The 22,057-nt window shown below is 45.0% G+C and overlaps 1 protein-coding gene across 2 annotated transcripts in view; it reads right to left on the bottom strand.

Moving 5' to 3' along the window:
• Positions 1–11,251: 11,251 nt before the first annotated feature.
• Positions 11,252–22,057, bottom strand: part of LOC106591572 (coiled-coil domain-containing protein 81) — a 37,217-nt gene continuing 26,411 nt past the window's right edge. The window contains exons 9-15 of one of the 2 annotated variants that reach the window (XM_045698282.1): positions 21,203–21,310; positions 20,822–20,991; positions 20,504–20,582; positions 18,440–18,541; positions 16,557–16,783; positions 16,190–16,315; positions 11,252–12,204 (exon numbers count right to left, since the gene is read on the bottom strand). In XM_045698282.1, coding sequence (XP_045554238.1) covers positions 12,066–12,204; positions 16,190–16,315; positions 16,557–16,783; positions 18,440–18,541; positions 20,504–20,582; positions 20,822–20,991; positions 21,203–21,310 — 951 coding nt within the window. In that variant the 3' untranslated portion in view covers positions 11,252–12,065. The remainder of the gene's footprint in view (positions 12,205–16,189; positions 16,316–16,556; positions 16,784–18,439; positions 18,542–20,503; positions 20,583–20,821; positions 20,992–21,202; positions 21,311–22,057) is intronic. The other variant, XM_045698283.1, reaches the window with a different exon arrangement.

The following is a 22,057-nucleotide window of genomic DNA, read 5'->3' as shown; positions in this document are numbered from 1 at the left end:
AGAGCTGGAGCAGGGCTGGGGGGATTGGATAGGGATATGTAGCAGGGCTGGAGCAGGGCTACGGGGATTGGACAGGAAGATGGAGCAGGGCTGGAGCAGGGCTGGGGGGATTGGACAGGAATATGTAGCAGGGCTGGAGCAGGGCTGGGGGGGATTGGACAGGAATATGTAGCAGGGCTGGAGCAGGGCTGGGGGGATTGGACAGGAATATGTAGCAGGCTGGAGCAGGGCTGGGGGGGATTGGACAGGAATATGTAGCAGGGCTGGAGCAGGGCTGGGGGGATTGGACAGGAATATGTAGCAGGGATGGAGCAGGGCTGGGGGGAATGGACAGGAATATGTAGCAGAGCTGGAGCAGGGCTGGGGGGATTGGACAGGAATATGTAGCAGGGCTGGAGCAGGGCTACGGGGGATTGGACAGGAATATGTAGCAGAGCTGGAGCAGGGCTGGGGGGAATGGACAGGAATATCCACCCACTGATCAGGAGGTGTTGACATGGGAACAGGTCTGTGTTTTAACCTAGCTGAACATCATCATGACTCATGAGGTGTGTGTGTGTGTGTGTGTGTGTGTGTGTGTGTGTGTGTGTGTGTGTGTGTGTGTGTGTGTGTGTGTGTGTGTGTGTGTGTGTGTGTGTTTATCTGTGTGCTCAGTCTCAGAGCTCTCTCTGGCACAGCTAGACTTCCAGCATAGTTTGTCCATAAACAGGCATGATATGCATCACCATCCTCATCATCAGGAGACCCAGACGTTGCTACTCTCTTTAATCATCCCTTATGTCTCACTCACTTGTTTATGGCCTCTTTATGTGGTCTTTATTTTCATAGGTAGTCATCGGTGCCCTTCAATAACTGGACTAAAGACACACACAACAGTTTTTAAGGAACACATTTCTGATATTCAGATCAGTGAGTGTTTACATTAGATGTGTAATGTTGGACACTCAGTTGTTTGTGCCAGAACCAGCACCTTGTTGTCTAGGAGACACACTGCTGCCTGTGCACAGGGCCACGCCCACAGGACCTGTTGTGGACAGGAATGTGAGAAATGAAATGGTTCAGCAGCAACATGAACATACAGAGATGCAGCTCAATCACTGACAAGAGCACTGGCGCTGCAAGGGGATGGAAGATAACATGAACACACAACTCTTCTCTGCCAACGATCTGATGTGATCTCCCCTGGGTTCAGCTGTAGTCCTGTGTGTTTAAATGATCTGATGTGATCACCCCTGGGTTCAGCTGTAGTCCTGTCTGTTTAAATGATCTGATGTGATCTCCCCCGGGTTCAGCTGTAGTTCTGTCTGTTTAAATGATCTGATGTGATCTCCCCTGGGTTCAGCTGTTGTCCTGTCTGTTTAAATGATCTGATGTGATCTCCCCTGGGTTCAGCTGTAGTTCTGTCTGTTTAAATGATCTGATGCGATCTCCCCTGGGTTCAGCTGTAGTCCTGTCTGTTTAAATGATCTGATGTGATCTCCCCTGGGTTCAGCTGTAGTCCTGTGTGTTTAAATGATCTGATGTGATCACCCCTGGGTTCAGCTGTAGTTCTGTCTGTTTAAATGATCTGATGTGATCTCCCCTGGGTTCAGCTGTAGTCCTGTCTGTTTAAATGATCTGATGTGATCTCCCCTGGGTTCAGCTGTAGTCCTGTCTGTTTAAATGATCTGATGTGATCTCCCCTGGGTTCAGCTGTAGTCCTGTCTGTTTAAATGATCTGATGTGATCTCCCCTGGGTTCAGCTGTAGTCCTGTCTGTTTAAATGATCTGATGTGATCTCCCCTGGGTTCAGCTGTTGTCCTGTCTGTTTAAATGATCTGATGTGATCTCCCCTGTGTTCAGCTGTAGTCCTGTCTGTTTAAATGATCTGATGTGATCTCCCCTGGGTTCAGCTGTAGTCCTGTCTGTTTAAATGATCTGATGTGATCTCCCCTGTGTTCAGCTGTAGTCCTGTCTGTTTAAATGATCTGATGCGATCACCCCTGGGTTCAGCTGTAGTCCTGTCTGTTTAAATGATCTGATGCGATCTCCCCTGGGTTCAGCTGTAGTCCTGTCTGTTTAAATGATCTGATGCGATCTCCCCTGTGTTCAGCTGTAGTCCTGTCTGTTTAAATGATCTGATGCGATCTCCCCTGGGTTCAGCTGTAGTCCTGTCTGTTTAAATGATCTGATGTGATCTCCCCTGGGTTCAGCTGTAGTCCTGTCTGTTTAAATGATCTGATGTGATCTCCCCTGGGTTCAGCTGTAGTCCTGTCTGTTTAAATGATCTGATGTGATCTCCCCTGTGTTCAGCTGTAGTCCTGTCTGTTTAAATGATCTGATGCGATCTCCCCTGGGTTCAGCTGTAGTCCTGTCTGTTTAAATGATCTGATGTGATCTCCCCTGGGTTCAGCTGTCTGTTTTTAATTAAGACGTGGGAAGTAAAGCCCATTAGCAGGAACTCCCTGATATGCTGGACGGAGGAAGGGGACAGGGAGGAGGAGGAGAGGAAAGGAGGCCAAGATCACCCCTCACAGGGGACAGAAAAGTGAGGATGAAGGAGGTATAGTTGGATGGCTGGATGGATGGAGGAGTATTGGCATGGACTGGTCCAGATTAGTATATTTGGAGCATAGATTTGGCTGAGAAAGACATTTCAGCCAGTCCAAGGCAGCACATAATGTAGAACCACGGTACGGTAGCTGTAGGAGGTTGTTGTTGGGAAAGATGCCAAAGTAAAGATGCCAAAGTAGAGCTTTATAAAGTTGAGCTATGTGCATGCACGTGTGTGTGTGTGTGTGTGTGTGTGTGTGTGTGTGTGTGTGTGTGTGTGTGTGTGTGTGTGTGTGTGTGTGTGTGTGTGTGTGTGTGTGTGTGTGTGTGTTTAGGTAGGTTGTGGACTGGAGCGGGGGCCACAGGCAGGAAAGGTGTTGTCTGTTTGGAAGTGTGTATCCGTCAGGGTGTTCTGTATATCCCACCGTCAGGATCTCAGGAAGTCTATTTCCATGTGGAACTGGATGTGTGTGTTTCTGTAACTGACACTACATCCCAAATGGCATCCTTTTCCCTATATAGTGCACTACTTTTTTTTACCACAGCCCTGTGCCCGTGGTCTAAAGTAGTGCACTATATAGGGAATAGGGTGTCATTTGGAACGCAGATTCTGACACTGTAGTAACCAGGGGGAGTGTTGAGGCACACCGTTAGGGAACTCTGGGAACAGGGAGCGGTTCCTTTTGGACCCCGACTCCGGTCCCTGGCACTAGGATCTCAGATCTGTGATACTACAGGGACCTGACACACACACACATCTCTGAGTGATACTACAGGGACCTGACACACACACACATCTCTGATTGATACTACAGGGACCTGACACACACACACACATCTCTGAGTGATACTACAGGGACCTGACACACACACACACATCTCTGAGTGATACTACAGGGACCTGACACACACACACACATCTCTGAGTGATACTACAGGGACCTGACACACACACACACATCTCTGAGTGATACTACAGGGACCTGACACACACACACATCTCTGATTGATACTACAGGGACCTGACACACACACACACATCTCTGAGTGATACTACAGGGATCTGACGCACACACATCTCTGAGTGATACTACAGGGACCTGACAGCTCATGGATCTGTAACAGCTGTTCTCAGAACTGTGTTCACAACACTAATAGAACACAGATGATACTGTATTATGATTGGGAAGATAACGTGTTGGCTTGATACACTGTTGGTTCTGTTTCATATCAGGCCATTTCTTCAGAACTTGGAACTTGGAATTTGGAATCCACTTCGATGGGAATGGAATGGAACACAGTGTGTTCATTACTGTAATACATTTTGAGCCTAAGCTTCCATCATGGTATCCTCTGATTGAATGACAGTTGTTTGTCTACTGATGTCACAATGATCCCTATAAGGGCTTCTTCCCAGCGTTCTACTGTAAAGGTCAAGCGAGGAGAAATATGTCAGAGTGGAGCTTTTATAAGCTTTGAGAACTTAAGCTGAGACAAGCAGCCTTTTATAAACTGAGACAAGAGGTTGTTGTTGGGAAAGATGCCAAAGTAGAGCTTTATAAAGTTGAGACAATAGTTTGTTGTTATTCTTTTAAAGTTTAGAGAAGTGCGTCAGTGATTGGTGTTTGCATAGTTCAGAGTGATTTGCTGTTACACTTAGTGCAGTATACAGTCTGTCATATTCTTACAGTCTGCCATATAGTTTAGTCTGTCATATTGTTGACAGTCTGTCATATTCTTACAGTCTGCCATATAGTTTACAGTCTATCATATTCTTACAGTCTGTCATTATCTTTACAGTCTGTCATATTGTTTACTGTCTGCCATATTCTTACAGTCTGTCATATTGTTTAGTCTGTCATATTGTTGACAGTCTGTCATATTCTTACAGTCTGCCATATAGTTTACAGTCTATCATATACTTACAGTCTGTCATTGTCTTTACAGTCTGTCATATTGTTTACTGTCTGCCATATTGTTTAGTCTGTCATATTGTTTACATTACATCATATTGTTTACAGTCTGCCATACTGTTTACTGTCTGCCATATTGTTTACAGTCTGCCATATTGTTTACAGTTTGCCATATTGTTTACAGTCTGCCATATTGTTTACAGTTTGTCATATTGATTACAGTTTGCCATATTGTTTACAGTCTGCCATATTGTTTACAGTTTGTCATATTGATTACAGTCTGCCATATTGTTTACAGTTTGCCATACTGTTTACTGTCTGCCATATTGTTTACAGTCTGCCATATTGTTTACAGTTTGTCATATTGATTACAGTTTGCCATATTGTTTACAGTCTGCCATATTGTTTACAGTTTGTCATATTGATTACAGTTTGCCATATTGTTTACAGTCTGCCATATTGTTTACAGTTTGTCATATTGATTACAGTCTGCCATATTGTTTACAGTCTGCCATACTGTTTACTGTCTGCCATATTGTTTACAGTTTGCCATACTGTTTACTGTCTGCCATATTGTTTACAGTCTGCCATATTGTTTACAGTCTGCCATATTGTTTACAGTTTGTCATATTGATTACAGTTTGCCATATTGTTTACAGTCTGCCATATTGTTTACAGTTTGTCATATTGATTACAGTTTGCCATATTGTTTACAGTCTGCCATATTGTTTACAGTTTGTCATATTGATTACAGTCTGCCATATTGTTTACAGTCTGCCATACTGTTTACTGTCTGCCATATTGTTTACAGTTTGCCATACTGTTTACTGTCTGCCATATTGTTTACAGTCTGCCATATTGTTTACAGTCTGCCATATTGTTTACAGTTTGTCATATTGATTACAGTTTGCCATATTGTTTACAGTCTGCCATATTGTTTACTGTCTGCCATATTGATTACAGTCTGCCATATTGTTTACAGTCTGCCATATTGTTTACAGTTTGTCATATTGATTACAGTTTGCCATATTGTTTACAGTCTGCCATATTGTTTACTGTCTGCCATATTGATTACAGTCTGCCATATTGTTTACAGTCTGCCATACTGTTTACTGTCTGCCATATTGTTTACAGTCTGCCATATTGTTTACAGTCTGTCATATTTTTTACACTCTGCCATATTGTTTACAGTCTGCCATATTTTTTACATTGTATCTTATTGTGTCTGTGTCACGTCATGCTCAGCTCTAGTCAAGTGGGTTAGAGGGATGCCTCTGACCATTGCTGCTTGAGTAACTGACCTGGTATCGAACCCGGTTCATCAGCATGCCACAAGACTATCTCGACCCACTGAGCTAAAGCCTAGGAATTATCTCAGGTCTTTAGGTCTCAGACAAGGTTACTCATCATGCGAGAGTGGGTTCACCAAACCACTTCCGTTATCCTTGGTCATGTCCAGGGCAGGATAGGACAGGGGTAGAAGGATGATGGTGGGCTGATGGTGGGTGTTGTATGGCATGTGTGTAGTGAATTGTGTGTTCTGCTTTCGTTGTGGTGAAACATCTGGAGTCACTAATAAACTTACAGCCAAACAAAGTCTGTACTGCCAGTAAAGCTGGGATATCGATTTGATCTGCTGCCCTGGGAAACTGGAACTGGACACACCTCTCTCTCTTTCTTTCTCTCTCTCTTGTAACTCCCTCCCGCCCCCCCCATCTTATATCCCTCCTGTCTCGCCCTCATAACCTCCTTCTCTATCACCCATATTCTCCCTGCTCCTCCTCTCTGGCCTTCATACTCCCTTACTTTCTGAGGGTAGTGACCTGATGCAATGCTAGAGAGAGATAGAGAGAGAACCCTACTGCCAGACTTTCCCTGACTTGTGAATAATTGTCAATAATTGAAGGGCTGCTTTCAACAAGGTTTCAGAGGGCTGCTTTCAACAAGGTTTCAGAGGGCTGCATTCGACAGGGTTTCAGAGGGCTACATTCAACAGGGTTTTAGATGGCTGCATTCAACAGGGTTTTAGATGGCTGCATTCAACAGGGTTTTAGATGGCTGCCTTCAACAGGGTTTTAGATGGCTGCATTCAACAGGGTTTTAGATGGCTGCATTCAACAGGGTTTTAGATGGCTGCATTCAACAGGGTTTTAGATGGCTGCATTCAACAGGGTTTTAGATGGCTGCATTCAACAGGGTTTCAGATGGCTGCTTTCAACAGGGTTTTAGATGGCTGCATTCAACAGGGTTTCAGAGGGCTACATTCAACAGGGTTTCAGAGGGCTGCATTCAACAGGGTTTCAGATGGCTGCATTCAACAGGGTTTCAGAGGGCTGCATTCAACAGGGTTTCAGAGGGCTGCATTCAACAGGGTTTCAGAGGGCTACATTCAACAGGGTTTCAGAGGGCTGCATTCAACAGGGTTTCAGAGGGCTGCATTCAACAGGGTTTCAGAGGGCTACATTCAACAGGGTTTCAGAGGGCTACATTCAACAGGGTTTCAGAGGGCTACATTCAACAGGGTTTCAGAGGGCTACATTCAACAGGGTTTCAGAGGGCTGCATTCAACAGGGTTTCAGAGGGCTGCATTCAACAGGGTTTCAGAGGGCTGCATTCAACAGGGTTTCAGAGGGCTGTCTTCAACAGGGTTTCAGAGGGCTGTTACAGTGCAGTCATGGTAACAGGTCCATGGGTCTAAGACAGGACTGGATCATATGAGTAATGATTGGGTTTATTGGTCTCAGAGCACACAAGAGAAGAGATCAGTGATTTCAGAGGGGGGAGAAGGTGGTTATCCCCATGTCTTATACAGATGTAGGATCTTCATTTGAGCCAGTTTGCTACAGCAGAAAAATAATCCTGCAGCAACAGGAAATGTGAATTATTATATAGATGATAATTCATGGGTGTTTTTGTAAGGGTTAATACATGTTTCATTAGGGCGAATCAAGTCTGAAATGTCAAAGTGGAAATTACAAACTTTAAGACTTAACACTCAAATACACTAGAAGTTCCTGCAATGCAGGAAAATTCTCAGCAACAAAATAGTGATCAAATGAAGATCCTACATCTGTAGATAGGGCGCGGCTGTGCGGAATCCCTCTGGTCCAGGCTGCCCAACCTAATGTGTTTATATATGTGTCAGTGTGTATCGGAGCTGTTGGGGAGAAAAGCAGAACACACATTTCCATCCCGTATGGACTAATAAAGTATATCGTATGTCTCAGTGTAGCTAGCTATAGTTGTGGTGAGAGTCATAGGTCTGGGACCAGAGACACATGTTTCAGGGAGGATGTCCATCTTGTTCTAATAATTCTAGGGGAGGAGGCAGGGAGCAAACACGTGTACGCAATCAATCAACTATACAGACTACAAGCGCACACATCATTTCTGTTGATTTTTTTCATTCACATACTATAGGTTCCACACAACTCCTAGTACAGAGGCAAGAAAAAGTCAGTGAACCCTTTGGAATTACCTGTACTTCTGCATAAATTGGTCATAAAATTTGATCTGATCTTCATCTAGGTCACAACAATAGACAAACAGTCTGCTTAAACTAATAAAACACAAACAATTATACGATTTCATGTCTTTATTGAACACACCGTGTAAACATTCACATTCCGGGTGGAAAAAGTATGTGAACCCTTGGATTTATTAACTGGTTGACCCTCCTTCGGCAGCAATAACCTCAACCAAACGTTTTCTGTAGTTGCGGATCAGACCTGCACAACGGTCAGGAGGAATTTTGGACCATTCCTCTTTACAAAACTGTTTCAGTTCAGCAATATTCTTGGAATGTCTGGTGTGAACCGCTCTCTTGAGGTCATGCCACAGAATCTCAATCGGGTTGAGGTCAGGACTCTGACTGGGCCACTCCAGAAGGCGTATTTTCTTCTGTTGAAGCCATTCTGTTGTTGATTTACTTCTGTGTTTTGGGTCGTTGTCCTGTTGCATCACCCAACTTCTGTTGAGCTTCAATTGTTGGACAGATAGCCTTACATTCTCCTGCAAAATGTCTTGATAAACTTGGGAATTCATTTTTCCATCGATGATAGCAAGCTGTCCAGGCCCTGAGACAGCAAAGCAGCCCCAAACCATGATGCTCCCTCCACCATACTTTACAGTTGGGATGAGGTTTTGATGTTGGTGTGCTGTGCCTTTTTTTCTCCACACATAGTGTTGTGTGTTCCATCCAAACAACTCAACTGTAGTTTCATCTGTCCACAGAATATTTTTCCAGAAGCACTGTGGAACATCCAGATGCTCTTTTGCAAACTTCAGACGTGCAGAAATCTTTTTTTTGGACAGCAGTGGCTTCTTCCGTGGTGTCCTCCCATGAACACCATTCTTGTTTAGTGTTTTACCTATCGTAGACTCGTCAACAGAGATGTTAGCATGTTCCAGAGATTTCTGTAAGTCTTTAGCTGACACTCTAGGATTCTTCTTAACCTCATTGAGCATTCTGCTCTGTGCTCTTGCAGTCATCTTTGCAGGACGGCCAATCCTAGGGAGAGTAGGAACAGTGCTGAACTTTCTCCATTTATAGACTATTTGTCTTACCGTGGACTGATGAACATCAAGGCTTTTGGAGATACTTTTGTAACCCTTTCCAGCTTTATGCAAGTCAACAATTAGGTCTTCTGAGATCTATTTTGTTCGAGGCATGGTTCACATCAGGCAATGCTTCTTGTGAATAGCAATCTCACATTTTGTGAGTGTTTTTATAGGACAGGGCAGCTCTAACCAACATCTCCAATCTCGTCTCATTGATTGGACTCCAGGTTAGCTGACTCCTGACTCCAATTATCTTTTGGAGAAGTCATTAGCCTAGGGGTTCACATACTTTTTCCAACCTACACTGTGAATGTTTAAATTATGTATTCAATATAGACAAGAAAAATACAATAATTTGTGTGTTATTAGTTTAAGCACACTATGTTGTCTGTTGTTGTGACTTAGATGAAGATCAGATCTAATTTTATGACCAATTTATGTAGAAATCCAGATAATTCCAAAGGGTTCACATACTTTTTCTTACAACTGTGTGTGTACAGATAACTGGCAGTGTGAGAGGACTGGGAAAGAAGAGACTGATACAGAGATTCCACTAACTAACAAGCTAAAATAACCTCTTCTTGAACTTCAGCAGAACATCCATCCCAAATGGCACCCTATTCCCTTCATAGTGCACTACTTTTGACCAGAGCCCAATAGAGCGTAGTGCACTATGTCGGGAATAGGGTGCCATTTGGGATGCAACTCATACTTTGTGTAATGAAGCCGACACATGCACTTCTCCCCCTCATTCACTCCCTGCAGTCTTTCATCCATCCTCTCTCCCTTCTGCACCTCTCCTCCTTGACTGTACTCCATCCCTCCATCCCTCCATCTATCTTCTACTATCTCTGATTAACAGACAGTCATCCTTCTCTCCCTCCTCGAGACCTTCTGCTCTATCACGCCCCCTAGTGTTTGTTATACGTCATCACAGACTAGTTGGCCAGTTTGTGCACTGGAGAGAATGGTAACTAGGTAAGAGATGAGTCCACAGCCAATGGGTCATTTTGTTGACCGACAGGATTGGTTAAGCTGCTTTACGATCAATCAAAGATGACAAAACACACACACACACACACACACACACACACACACACACACACACACACACACACACACACACACAAAACATACAAAAAAAATACAGAAGAGCAGAAACAAACACTCATGAATGCATGATTAACAGACACACTCAATTAGCCTGCAAGCACAAACATATTCAAGTATTATCCTTCACAGACTGGTGTTTATTCATAGGATTAAGTCTAAGATTTGTAGTCTTCTGATGATTATTCAGGGTTGGAGTCAATTCTATTTAAATTCCAGTCAATTCAGGAAGTACACTGAAATTCCAACTACAATTATCTTCGATGCTTTTCAATGAGGCAAATTTGGAATTTGATTTACTTTCCGAAATTGACTGGAATTGAAATGGAATTGACTGGAATTGAAATGGGATTGATCCCAGCTCTGTTGCGGTTACACATCATGCGTTCCATCAGACTGGTCTCAGAACATATTTTAGATTTTACTAAAATCCGTGCCACTCCAATAGAACATCTCCTTTTTAGCATATGTAAATCCAGGAACACTCAAATGAGCATGATATGTTACGTTGGTATGACAGTAGGTTACTTAAGGCAGAGCAAACGTTCAGCAAGCCAAAGGTTACGTATTTCAATCTAATCACAGACAACTTTAGCATTTTAGCTAATTAGCCGCTTTGCAGCTACATACTACTTTTTAGGTACTTTGCAACTACTTAGCATGCTAGCTAACCCTTCCCCTAACCCTTTCATCTAACTCCTAACCTTAACTCCTAACCTAATGTAGCATATCATACTAAAGCAGTCGAGTGTGATATATCATACTAAAGCAGTCGAGTGTGATATATCATACTAAAGCAGTTGAGTGTGCTATATCATACTAAAGCAGTTGAATGTGATATATCATACTAAAGCAGTTGAGTGTGATATATCATACTAAAGCAGTCGAGTGTGATATATCATACTAAAGCAGTTGAGTGTGATATATCATACTAAAGCAGTTGAGTGTGATATATCATACTAAAGCAGTCGAGTGTGATAAATCATACTAAAGCAGTCGAGTGTGATATATCATACTAAAGCAGTTGAATGTGATATATCATACTAAAGCAGTTGAGTGTGATATATCATACTAAAGCAGTCGAGTGTGATATATCATACTAAAGCAGTTGAATGTGATATATCATACTAAAGCAGTCGAGTGTGATATATCATACTAAAGCAGTTGAATGTGATATATCATACTAAAGCAGTCGAGTGTGATATATCATACTAAAGCAGTCGAGTGTGATATATCATACTAAAGCAGTTGAGTGTGATATATCATGCTAAAGCAGTTGAGTGTGATATATCATACTAAAGCAGTCGAGTGTGATATATCATACTAAAGCAGTCGAGTGTGATAAATCATACTAAAGCAGTCGAGTGTGATATATCATACTAAAGCAGTTGAATGTGATATATCATACTAAAGCAGTTTAGTGTGATATATCATACTAAAGCAGTCGAGTGTGATATATCATACTAAAGCAGTCGAGTGTGATATATCATACTAAAGCAGTCGAGTGTGATATATCATACTAAAGCAGTCGAGTGTGATATATCATACTAAAGCAGTTGAGTGTGATATATCATACTAAAGCAGTTGAATGTGATATATCATGCTAAAGCAGTTGAGTGTGATATATCATGCTAAAGCAGTCGAGTGTGATATATCATACTAAAGCAGTCGAGTGTGATATATCATACTAAAGCAGTTGAGTGTGATATATCATGCTAAAGCAGTCGAGTGTGATATATCATGCTAAAGCAGTCGAGTGTGATATATCATACTAAACAGGTCAAAGGATACTGGTGCGATCAAGACGTAGGATACGTCATACAATTTGTATTATATTGTACGACCGCAATTATGTTATTAAGCCAATGTAATGTAATCTAATGTAAAGTAACATATCATACTAAATGGAGTGGCATGGATACGTTTGCTCTGAGACCAGGTTTCAGTGGTCTACACCATGAGGCGAGAGCCAGGGATGTAGTGAGACTCTTTCCAGATGTTTGTCTCTCCACAGTTCTCTGTTTTCCTCTTGCACTGGTAACAGCGGCGGTACTGCTCACACTGGTCAATCAGCAGACTGCTCCCAGACCTGTCAAAGACATCAGAGATCAACCTCAGAATGTGGTCAATCAGCAGACTGCTCCCAGACCTGTCAGAAACATCAGAGATCAACCTCAGAATGTGGTCAATCAATCAGCAGACTGCTCCCAGACCTGTCAGAGACATCAGAGATCAACGTCAGAATGTGGTCAATCAGCAGACTGCTCCCAGACCTGTCAGAGACATCAGAGATCAACCTCAGAATGTGGTCAATCAACCAGCAGACTGCTCCCAGACCTGTCAAAGACATCAGAGATCAACCTCAGAATGTGGTCAATCAGCAGACTGCTCCCAGACCTGTCAGAGACATCAGAGATCAACCTCAGAATGTGGTCAATCAACCAGCAGACTGCTCCCAGACCTGTCAAAAACATCAGAGATCAACCTCAGAATGTGGTCAATCAACCAGCAGACTGCTCCCAGACCTGTCAGAAACATCAGAGATCAACGTCAGAATGTGGTCAATCAACCAGCAGACTGCTCCCAGACCTGTCAGAAACATCAGAGATCAACGTCAGAATGTGATGGTACAGATAGCAGACTGCTCCCAGACCTGTCAGAGACATCAGAGATCAACGTCAGAATGTGATGGTACAGATAGCAGACGTCAACTATCATGATAGTGATCGACTCAATCAGCCGGTCCCAAATCACGACTTTTTCTCCTTCTTGACCCTAACCCCCAATGCTAGCATGTCTGAAGGGTCTGTATAAACAGTGTAGTGGTGGATCTGAAGGGTCTGGATAGGTATAAACAGTGTAGTGGTGGATCTGAAGGGTCTGGATAGGTATAAACAGTGTAGTGGTGGATCTGAAGGGTCTGGATAGGTATAAATAGTGTCGTGGGGGATCTGAAGGGTCTGGATAGGTATAAACAGTGTAGTAGTGGATCTGAAGGGTATGGATAGGTATAAACAGTGTAGTAGTGGATCTGAAGGGTCTGGATAGGTATAAACAGTGTAGTGGTGGATCTGAAGGGTCTGGATAGGTATAAACAGTGTAGTGGTGGATCTGAAGGGTCTGGATAGGTATAAACAGTGTAGTGGTGTATCTGAAGGGTCTGGATAGGTGTAAACAGTGTAGTGGTGGATCTGAAGGGTCTGGATAGGTATAAACAGTGTAGTGGTGGATCTGAAGGGTCTGGATAGGTATAAACAGGGTAGTGGTGTATCTGAAGGGTCTGGATATGTATAAACAGTGTAGTGGTGTATCTGAAGGGTCTGGATAGGTATAAACAGTGTAGTGGGGGATCTGAAGGGTCTGGATAGGTATAAACAGTGTAGTGGTGGATCTGAAGGGTCTGGATAGGTATAAACAGGGTAGTGGTGTATCTGAAGGGTCTGGATAGGTATAAACAGTGTAGTGGTGTATCTGAAGGGTCTGGATAGGTATAAACAGTGTAGTAGTGGATCTGAAGGGTCTGGATAGGTATAAACAGTGTAGTAGTGGATCTGAAGGGTCTGGATAGGTATAAACAGTGTAGTGGTGTATCTGAAGGGTCTGGATAGGTATAAACAGTGTAGTGGTGGATCTGAAGGGTCTGGATAGGTATAAACAGTGTAGTGGTGGATCTGAAGGGTCTGGATAGGTATAAACAGTGTAGTGGTGTATCTGAAGGGTCTGGATAGGTGTAAACAGTGTAGTGGTGGATCTGAAGGGTCTGGATAGGTATAAACAGTGTAGTGGTGGATCTGAAGGGTCTGGATAGGTATAAACAGGGTAGTGGTGTATCTGAAGGGTCTGGATATGTATAAACAGTGTAGTGGTGTATCTGAAGGGTCTTGATAGGTATAAACAGTGTAGTGGGGGATCTGAAGGGTCTGGATAGGTATAAACAGTGTAGTGGTGGATCTGAAGGGTCTGGATAGGTATAAACAGGGTAGTGGTGTATCTGAAGGGTCTGGATAGGTATAAACAGTGTAGTGGTGTATCTGAAGGGTCTGGATAGGTATAAACAGTGTAGTAGTGGATCTGAAGGGTCTGGATAGGTATAAACAGTGTAGTAGTGGATCTGAAGGGTCTGGATAGGTATAAACAGTGTAGTGGTGTATCTGAAGGGTCTGGATAGGTATAAACAGTGTAGTGGTGGATCTGAAGGGTCTGGATAGGTGTAAACAGTGTAGTAGTGGATCTGAAGGGTCTGGATAGGTATTAACAGTGTAGTGGTGTATCTGAAGGGTCTGGATAGGTATAAACAGTGTAGTGGTGGATCTGAAGGGTCTGGATAGGTGTAAACAGTGTAGTGGTGGATCTGAAGGGTCTGGATAGGTATAAACAGTGTAGTGGTGGATCTGAAGGGTCTGGATAGGTATAAACAGTGTAGTGGGGGATCTGAAGGGTCTGGATAGGTATAAACAGTGTAGTAGTGGATCTGAAGGGTCTGGATAGGTATAAACAGTGTAGTGGTGGATCTGAAGGGTCTGGATAGGTATAAACAGTGTAGTGGTGGATCTGAAGGGTCTGGATAGGTATAAACAGTGTAGTGGTGTATCTGAAGGGTCTGGATAGGTGTAAACAGTGTAGTGGTGGATCTGAAGGGTCTGGATAGGTATAAACAGTGTAGTGGTGGATCTGAAGGGTCTGGATAGGTATAAACAGGGTAGTGGTGTATCTGAAGGGTCTGGATAGGTATAAACAGTGTAGTGGTGTATCTGAAGGGTCTGGATAGGTATAAACAGTGTAGTGGGGGATCTGAAGGGTCTGGATAGGTATAAACAGTGTAGTGGTGGATCTGAAGGGTCTGGATAGGTATAAACAGTGTAGTGGTGGATCTGAAGGGTCTGGATAGGTATAAACAGTGTAGTGGTGTATCTGAAGGGTCTGGATAGGTATAAACAGTGTAGTGGTGGATCTGAAGGGTCTGGATAGGTATAAACAGTGTAGTAGTGGATCTGAAGGGTCTGGATAGGTATAAACAGTGTAGTGGTGGATCTGAAGGGTCTGGATAGGTATAAACAGTGTAGTAGTGGATCTGAAGGGTCTGGATAGGTATAAACAGTGTAGTGGTGTATCTGAAGGGTCTGGATAGGTATTAACAGTGTAGTGGTGGATCTGAAGGGTCTGGATAGGTATAAACAGTGTAGTGGTGTATCTGAAGGGTCTGGATAGGTATAAACAGTGTAGTGGTGGATCTGAAGGGTCTGGATAGGTATAAACAGTGTAGTGGTGGATCTGAAGGGTCTGGATAGGTATAAACAGTGTAGTGGTTTATCTGAAGGGTTTGGATAGGTATAAACAGTGTAGTAGTGGATCTGAAGGGTCTGGATAGGTATAAACAGTGTAGTGGTGTATCTGAAGGGTCTGGATAGGTATAAACAGTGTAGTGGTGGATCTGAAGGGTCTGGCTAGGTATAAACAGTGTAGTAGTGGATCTGAAGGGTCTGGATAGGTATAAACAGGGTAGTAGTGGATCTGAAGGGTCTGGATAGGTATAAACAGTGTAGTGGTGTATCTGAAGGGTCTGGATAGGTATAAACAGTGTAGTGGTGTATCTGAATGGTCTGGATAGGTATAAACAGTGTAGTGGGGGATCTGAAGGGTCTGGATAGGTATAAACAGTGTAGTAGTAGATCTGAAGGGTCTGGATAGGTATAAGCAGTGTAGTAGTGTATCTGAAGGGTCTGGATAGGTATAAACAGTGTAGTGGTGGATCTGAAGGGTCTGGATAGGTATAAACAGTGTAGTGGGGGATCTGAAGGGTCTGGATAGGTATAAACAGTGTAGTAGTGGATCTGAAGGGTCTGGATAGGTATAAACAGTGTAGTTGTGGATCTGAAGGGTCTGGATAGGTATAAACAGTGTAGTGGTGGATCTGAAGGGTCTGGATAGGTATAAACAGTGTCGTGGGGGATCTGAAGGATCTGGATAGGTATAAACAGTGTAGTGGGAAAGCGTCCATCATATTGTGTCCATCTTACAGATCTGTTAACATAGAAGGGTTAGGGCCAATCCAGGTTGTGATTTGAGTACATTACCTGATGAATTCCTTCTCCTCTCTGTCTCGGTGGCGTTTCAGGTCGGCGCTGCGTCTCCAGGTCTCCTCCAACGAGGCCCGCAGATTACGCAGCTTCTCAAAGCGGTTGATGTGGTCGTTTATCAGTCTGCCAGGAGAGAGAGAGAGGTATATAGAAATATAGAAACAGAACATATAGACAAGACATCTCATATAAAATGGCCTTTAACCTTTAACCTTGAACTGTTCCACAAACCAATTTTTTCTGCATTCTCATTTTATTCACTCACTTTCTGAATTTCAAGTGGAGAATTTCACCCTCCCCACTCCCCTGTCTCTCCATGACTCCCTCTCTCTCCCTTTCCCCCACCTCTCCCCCCCCCACTCACTCCTTCCTGTTCCTGTTGAGCATCTCTCTCTCGTTCTTCTGTTTGGTGCTGCGGTTAAGGAGCAGCTCTTTTCTCTTGTTATTAGCCGTGGTCAGCTGTTCCTGGTAGACCTTCTCCGCCCGCTGCCTCTGCTCTGACAGCCCAGCAGGGGTGCAGTCCAGCTGGCCAAACACAGGGCCGTCTGAGTCGGGCAGGCGCGCTGGGAGGCCCGAGCCCTGGTACTTCACCTGGTAGATACGTTAGTTAAATAACATCCATTCGATTTGTGGAGCATCAAGATCATCAAATGACTTATCTACTCAATCTGGGTGAAGATTACAATCACAGAGGAGCTCACAACTACTGGAAACTCATCTGTATCTATAAGTACTGGAATCTCTCAACTATGACTTCCTGTTCTCGGTTAAAGAAGAGCCATTTGATTGGCAGAGCATGAAGATCACCAGTGTGCTGGGATTGTTTTCTACTCAACCTGGACAAGTCATAGACACCACAGAGGAGCTGGACTACTGTTCAACCTGGACTAGACATAGACACCACAGAGGAGCTGGACTACTGTTCAACCTGGACTAGACATAGACACCACAGAGGAGCTGGACTACTGTTCAACCTGGACTAGACATAGACACCATAGAGGAGCTGGACTACTGTTCAACCTGGACTAGACATAGACACCACAGAGGAGCTGGACTACTGTTCAACCTGGTCTAGTCATAGACACCACAGAGGAGCTGGACTACTGTTCAACCTGGACTAGACATAGACACCACAGAGGAGCTGGACTACTGTTCAACCTGGACTAGACATAGACACCATAGAGGAGCTGGACTACTGTTCAACCTGGATTAGACATAGACACCACAGAGGAGCTGGACTACTGTTCAACCTGGACTAGTCATAGACACCACAGAGGAGCTAGACTACTGTTCAACCTGGACTAGACATAGACACCACAGAGGAGCTGGACTACTGTTCAACCTGGATTAGACATAGACACCACAGAGGAGCTGGACTACTGTTCAACCTGGATTAGACATAGACACCACAGAGGAGCTGGACTACTGTTCAACCTGGACTAGACATAGACACCACAGAGGAGCTGGACTACTGTTCAACCTGGACTAGACATAGACACCACAGAGGAGCTGGACTACTGTTCAACCTGGACTAGACATAGACACCACAGAGGAGCTGGACTACTGTTCAACCTGGACTAGACATAGACACCACAGAGGAGCTGGACTACTGTTCAACCTGGACTAGTCATAGACACCACAGAGGAGCTGGACTACTGTTCAACCTGGACTAGACATAGACACCACAGAGGAGCTGGACTACTGTTCAACCTGGATTAGACATAGACACCACAGAGGAGCTGGACTACTGTTCAACCTGGACTAGACATAGACACCACAGAGGAGCTGGACTACTGTTCAACCTGGACTAGACATAGACACCACAGAGGAGCTGGACTACTGTTCAACCTGGACTAGACATAGACACCACAGAGGAGCTGGACTACTGTTCAACCTGGACTAGACATAGACACCACAGAGGAGCTGGACTACTGTTCAACCTGGACTAGACATAGACACCACAGAGGAGCTGGACTACTGTTCAACCTGGACTAGACATAGACACCACAGAGGAGCTGGACTACTGTTCAATTCCCTCATCTACTGCATTTCCTTTCTCAACTGTTCTTCTTTATGTACTTCAAGTCTAGCTCAACTGTCCTTCTTTACCATGCATTTTACCTCCTCTTCCTCCCCCATTTCTCCTTCCTCTTTCCTTCCCTCTCTATCCCTTCCCTTCTTTATCTTAAACCTCTCCTCTCATCTCCTCTCCTCTCCATAGAGACTTGTCTATATTATGTTTCCTGCCTGCTCTGAGTCATCTCCTGGTGCTGTCTGTCCCTGGATGGGCGGGAACATCACTCTCCTATCTCCCTTGGCTTTCTGCGGCTTGCCCTTTCCTGTTTCCACCTGTACAACAAGACAGTAAGTCAGGTAAACATCAATCTGTAGTGGTCCCCTCTGCCTTGCTCAGCCTTAACCTGTGCAGCACACCTGGGAGTTCAGTTATTCAATCCACAGCCTTGTAATCAACATCATAAATATCCCTCCACTTCAACCTGCACTTGTGTAACACATGGTGGGAGGCATGTCTTTGGTAGGTATGGTCTGGTAGGTCTGGTAGGTCTGGTAGGTCTGGTAGGTATGGTCTGGTAGGTATGATCAGGTAGGTATGGTCTGGTAGGTATGGCCTGGTAGGTATGGCCTGGTAGGTATGGCCTGGTAGGTATGGCCTGGTAGGTATGGTCTAGTAGGTATGGCCTGGTAGGTATGGTCTGGTAGGTATGGTCTGGTAGGTAGGGTCTGGTAGGTATGGTCTGGTAGGTATGATCAGGTAGGTATGGCCTGGTAGGTATGGTCTGGTAGGTATGATCAGGTAGGTATGGCCTGGTAGGTATGGCCTGGTAGGTATGGCCTGGTAGGTATGGTCTAGTAGGTATGGCCTGGTAGGTATGGTCTGGTAGGTATGGTAGGTCTGGTCTGGTAGGTATGGCCTGGTAGGTTTGGTAGGTCTGGTCTGGTAGGTAGGGTCTGGTAGGTAGGGTCTGGTAGGTATGGTAGGTCTGGTCTGGTAGGTATGGCCTGGTAGGTTTGGTAGGTCTGGTCTGGTAGGTAGGGTCTGGTAGGTAGGGTCTGGTAGGTTTGGTAGGTCTGGTCTGGTTGGTATGGTCTGGTAGGTATGGCCTGGTAGGTAGGGTCTGGTAGGTATGGCCTGGTAGGTAGGGCCTGGTAGGTCTGGTCTGGTAGGTATGGTCCGGTAGGTATGGTCTGGTAGGTATGGCCTGGTAGGTAGGGTCCGGTAGGTATGGTCTGGTAGGTAGGGTCCAGTAGGTATGGTCTGGTAGGTATGGCCTGGTAGGTATGGCCTGGTAGGTATGGTCTGGTTGGTCTGGTCTGGTAGGTATGGCCTGGTAGGTATGGTCTAGTAGGTATGGCCTGGTAGGTATGGTCTGGTAGGTATGGTCTGGTAGGTATGGGTCTGGTAGGTATGGTCTGGTAGGTATGATCAGGTAGGTATGGCCTGGTAGGTATGGTCTGGTAGGTATGATCAGGTAGGTATGGCCTGGTAGGTATGGCCTGGTAGGTATGGCCTGGTAGGTATGGTCTAGTAGGTATGGCCTGGTAGGTATGGTCTGGTAGGTATGGTAGGTCTGGTCTGGTAGGTATGGCCTGGTAGGTTTGGTAGGTCTGGTCTGGTAGGTAGGGTCTGGTAGGTAGGGTCTGGTAGGTATGGCCTGGTAGGTATGGTCTGGTTGGTCTGGTCTGGTAGGTAGGGTCTGGTAGGTATGATCAGGTAGGTATGGTCTGGTAGGTATGGCCTGGTAGGTCTGGTCTGGTAGGTAGTGTCTGGTAGGTATGGCCTGGTAGGTCTGGTCTGGTAGGTATGGTCCGGTAGGTAGGGTCCGGTAGGTATGGTCCGGTAGGTAGGGTCCGGTAGGTAGGGTCTGGTAGGTAGGGTCTGGTAGGTCGGGTCTGGTAGGTAGGGTCCGGTAGGTAGGGGTCTGGTAGGTATGGTCTGGTAGGTCTGGCCTGGTAGGTATGGCCTGGTAGGTAGGGTATGGTAAGTATGATCAGGTAGGTATGATCTGGTAGGTATGGCCTGGTAGGTCTGGTCTGTTAGGTATGGTCTGGTAGGTAGGGTCTGGTAGGTATGGTCTGGTAGGTATGGCCTGGTAGGTCTGGTAGGTCTGGCCTGGTAGGTAGGGTCCGGTAGGTAGGGTCTGGTAGGTATGGCCTGGTAGGTCTAGCCTGGTAGGGTCCGGTAGTTATGGTCTGGTAGGTATGGTCCGGTAGGTATGGTCTGGTAGGTAGGGTCCGGTAGGTAGGGTCTGGTAGGTATACTATATAATATATGGTAGGACAGACTCTTACCTGTGTATCCAGGGCTTTCTTGTAGCAGCTAGTGTTCTTCTGTTTCAGGTGGAGCTGCTGGGACTTATGCAAGGCGATTCTGAGACACACAACAGCTATTCACACACTGTAGAAACTGAGACATAGGTACAATGACCACAGCATTCTGTATGTAGAGTAGAGACCACAAGCCTGTTTACATGGGTTCATTCCTTTTAGACAAACATATTGACGCGGTACCCTACTCCCTTTATAGTGCACTGAAGAGCCCTGGTCAAAACAAAGTAGTGCACTACATAGGGAATGGGGTGTCATTTGGGACTCAGATGCATCACCTACTCCTGTGCCAGCTGGACTTGTTGTAGCAGGTCAATAAGCTCCTGGTCCTGCTGAGTCTGGCTGACCTGGCCCTTCCTCCACTCCGCCTGGGCCCGCAGATCCTGCATGTAGCCGTGCTGCTTATGGACCCTGGGAGGGGTGAGGGGACGGCCCCTGAAGATGTACGAACCCTGTGGGGGGAGGGGGGTGGTGGTGGGAGGTTCAATATCATCACAACATCATTCATTGATACGTTTAGACCATTGGCTAAGTGTTGCAATAGTAACTGTGCATAGACCAATGCATGCTAAATGCTGCAACTGAAAAGCCGTGAACCATTTGAACTAGAACATTTAAATCCCCTGAGGATCAGTGTGCTGATTGGACAAGGCCAGGGCTCACATGGAAGTGGGAGGAGCGAGCAACCTTCTTCTCCTTCATGGCTTCAGACACTGCCAGGTTGAACGCTGCCACCTTCTGGTTGTTCTCACGTATCTCCAGACGGTCCTCCTAACACACACACCACATCACAAATACACACACACACACACACACACCACCACATCACAAATACACACACACACACACACACACACACACACACACACACACACACACACACACACACACACACACACACCACACACACCACCACATCACAAATACACACACACACACACACACACACACACACCACCACGTCACAAATACACACACACACACACCACCACGTAACAAATACACACACACACACCACGTCACAAATACACACACACCACATCACAAATACACACACACACACACACACACACACACACACACACACACACACACACACACACACACACACACACACCACGTCACAAATACACACACACCATATCACAAATACACACACAAACACCACAACATCACAAATACACACACACACACATCACATCACAAATACACACACACACACACACACACCACCATGTCACAAATACACACACACACACCCACCACGTCACAAATACACACACACACACCATATCACAAATACACACACACACACACCACAACATCACAAATACACACACACACACCACATCACAAATACACACACACACACCACAACATCACAAATACACACACACACACACACACACACCACCACATCACAAATACACACACACACAAACACACACACACACACACACACACACACACACACACACACACACACACACACACACACACACACACACACACACACAC

The sequence above is a fragment of the Salmo salar genome, chromosome ssa16 (genome assembly GCF_905237065.1).
Source record: "Salmo salar chromosome ssa16, Ssal_v3.1, whole genome shotgun sequence".
Classification (NCBI taxonomy): domain Eukaryota; kingdom Metazoa; phylum Chordata; class Actinopteri; order Salmoniformes; family Salmonidae; genus Salmo; species Salmo salar.
The sequence above is the reverse complement of the archived record's forward strand: the minus strand, read 5'-3'. Positions and strand labels throughout refer to the sequence as shown.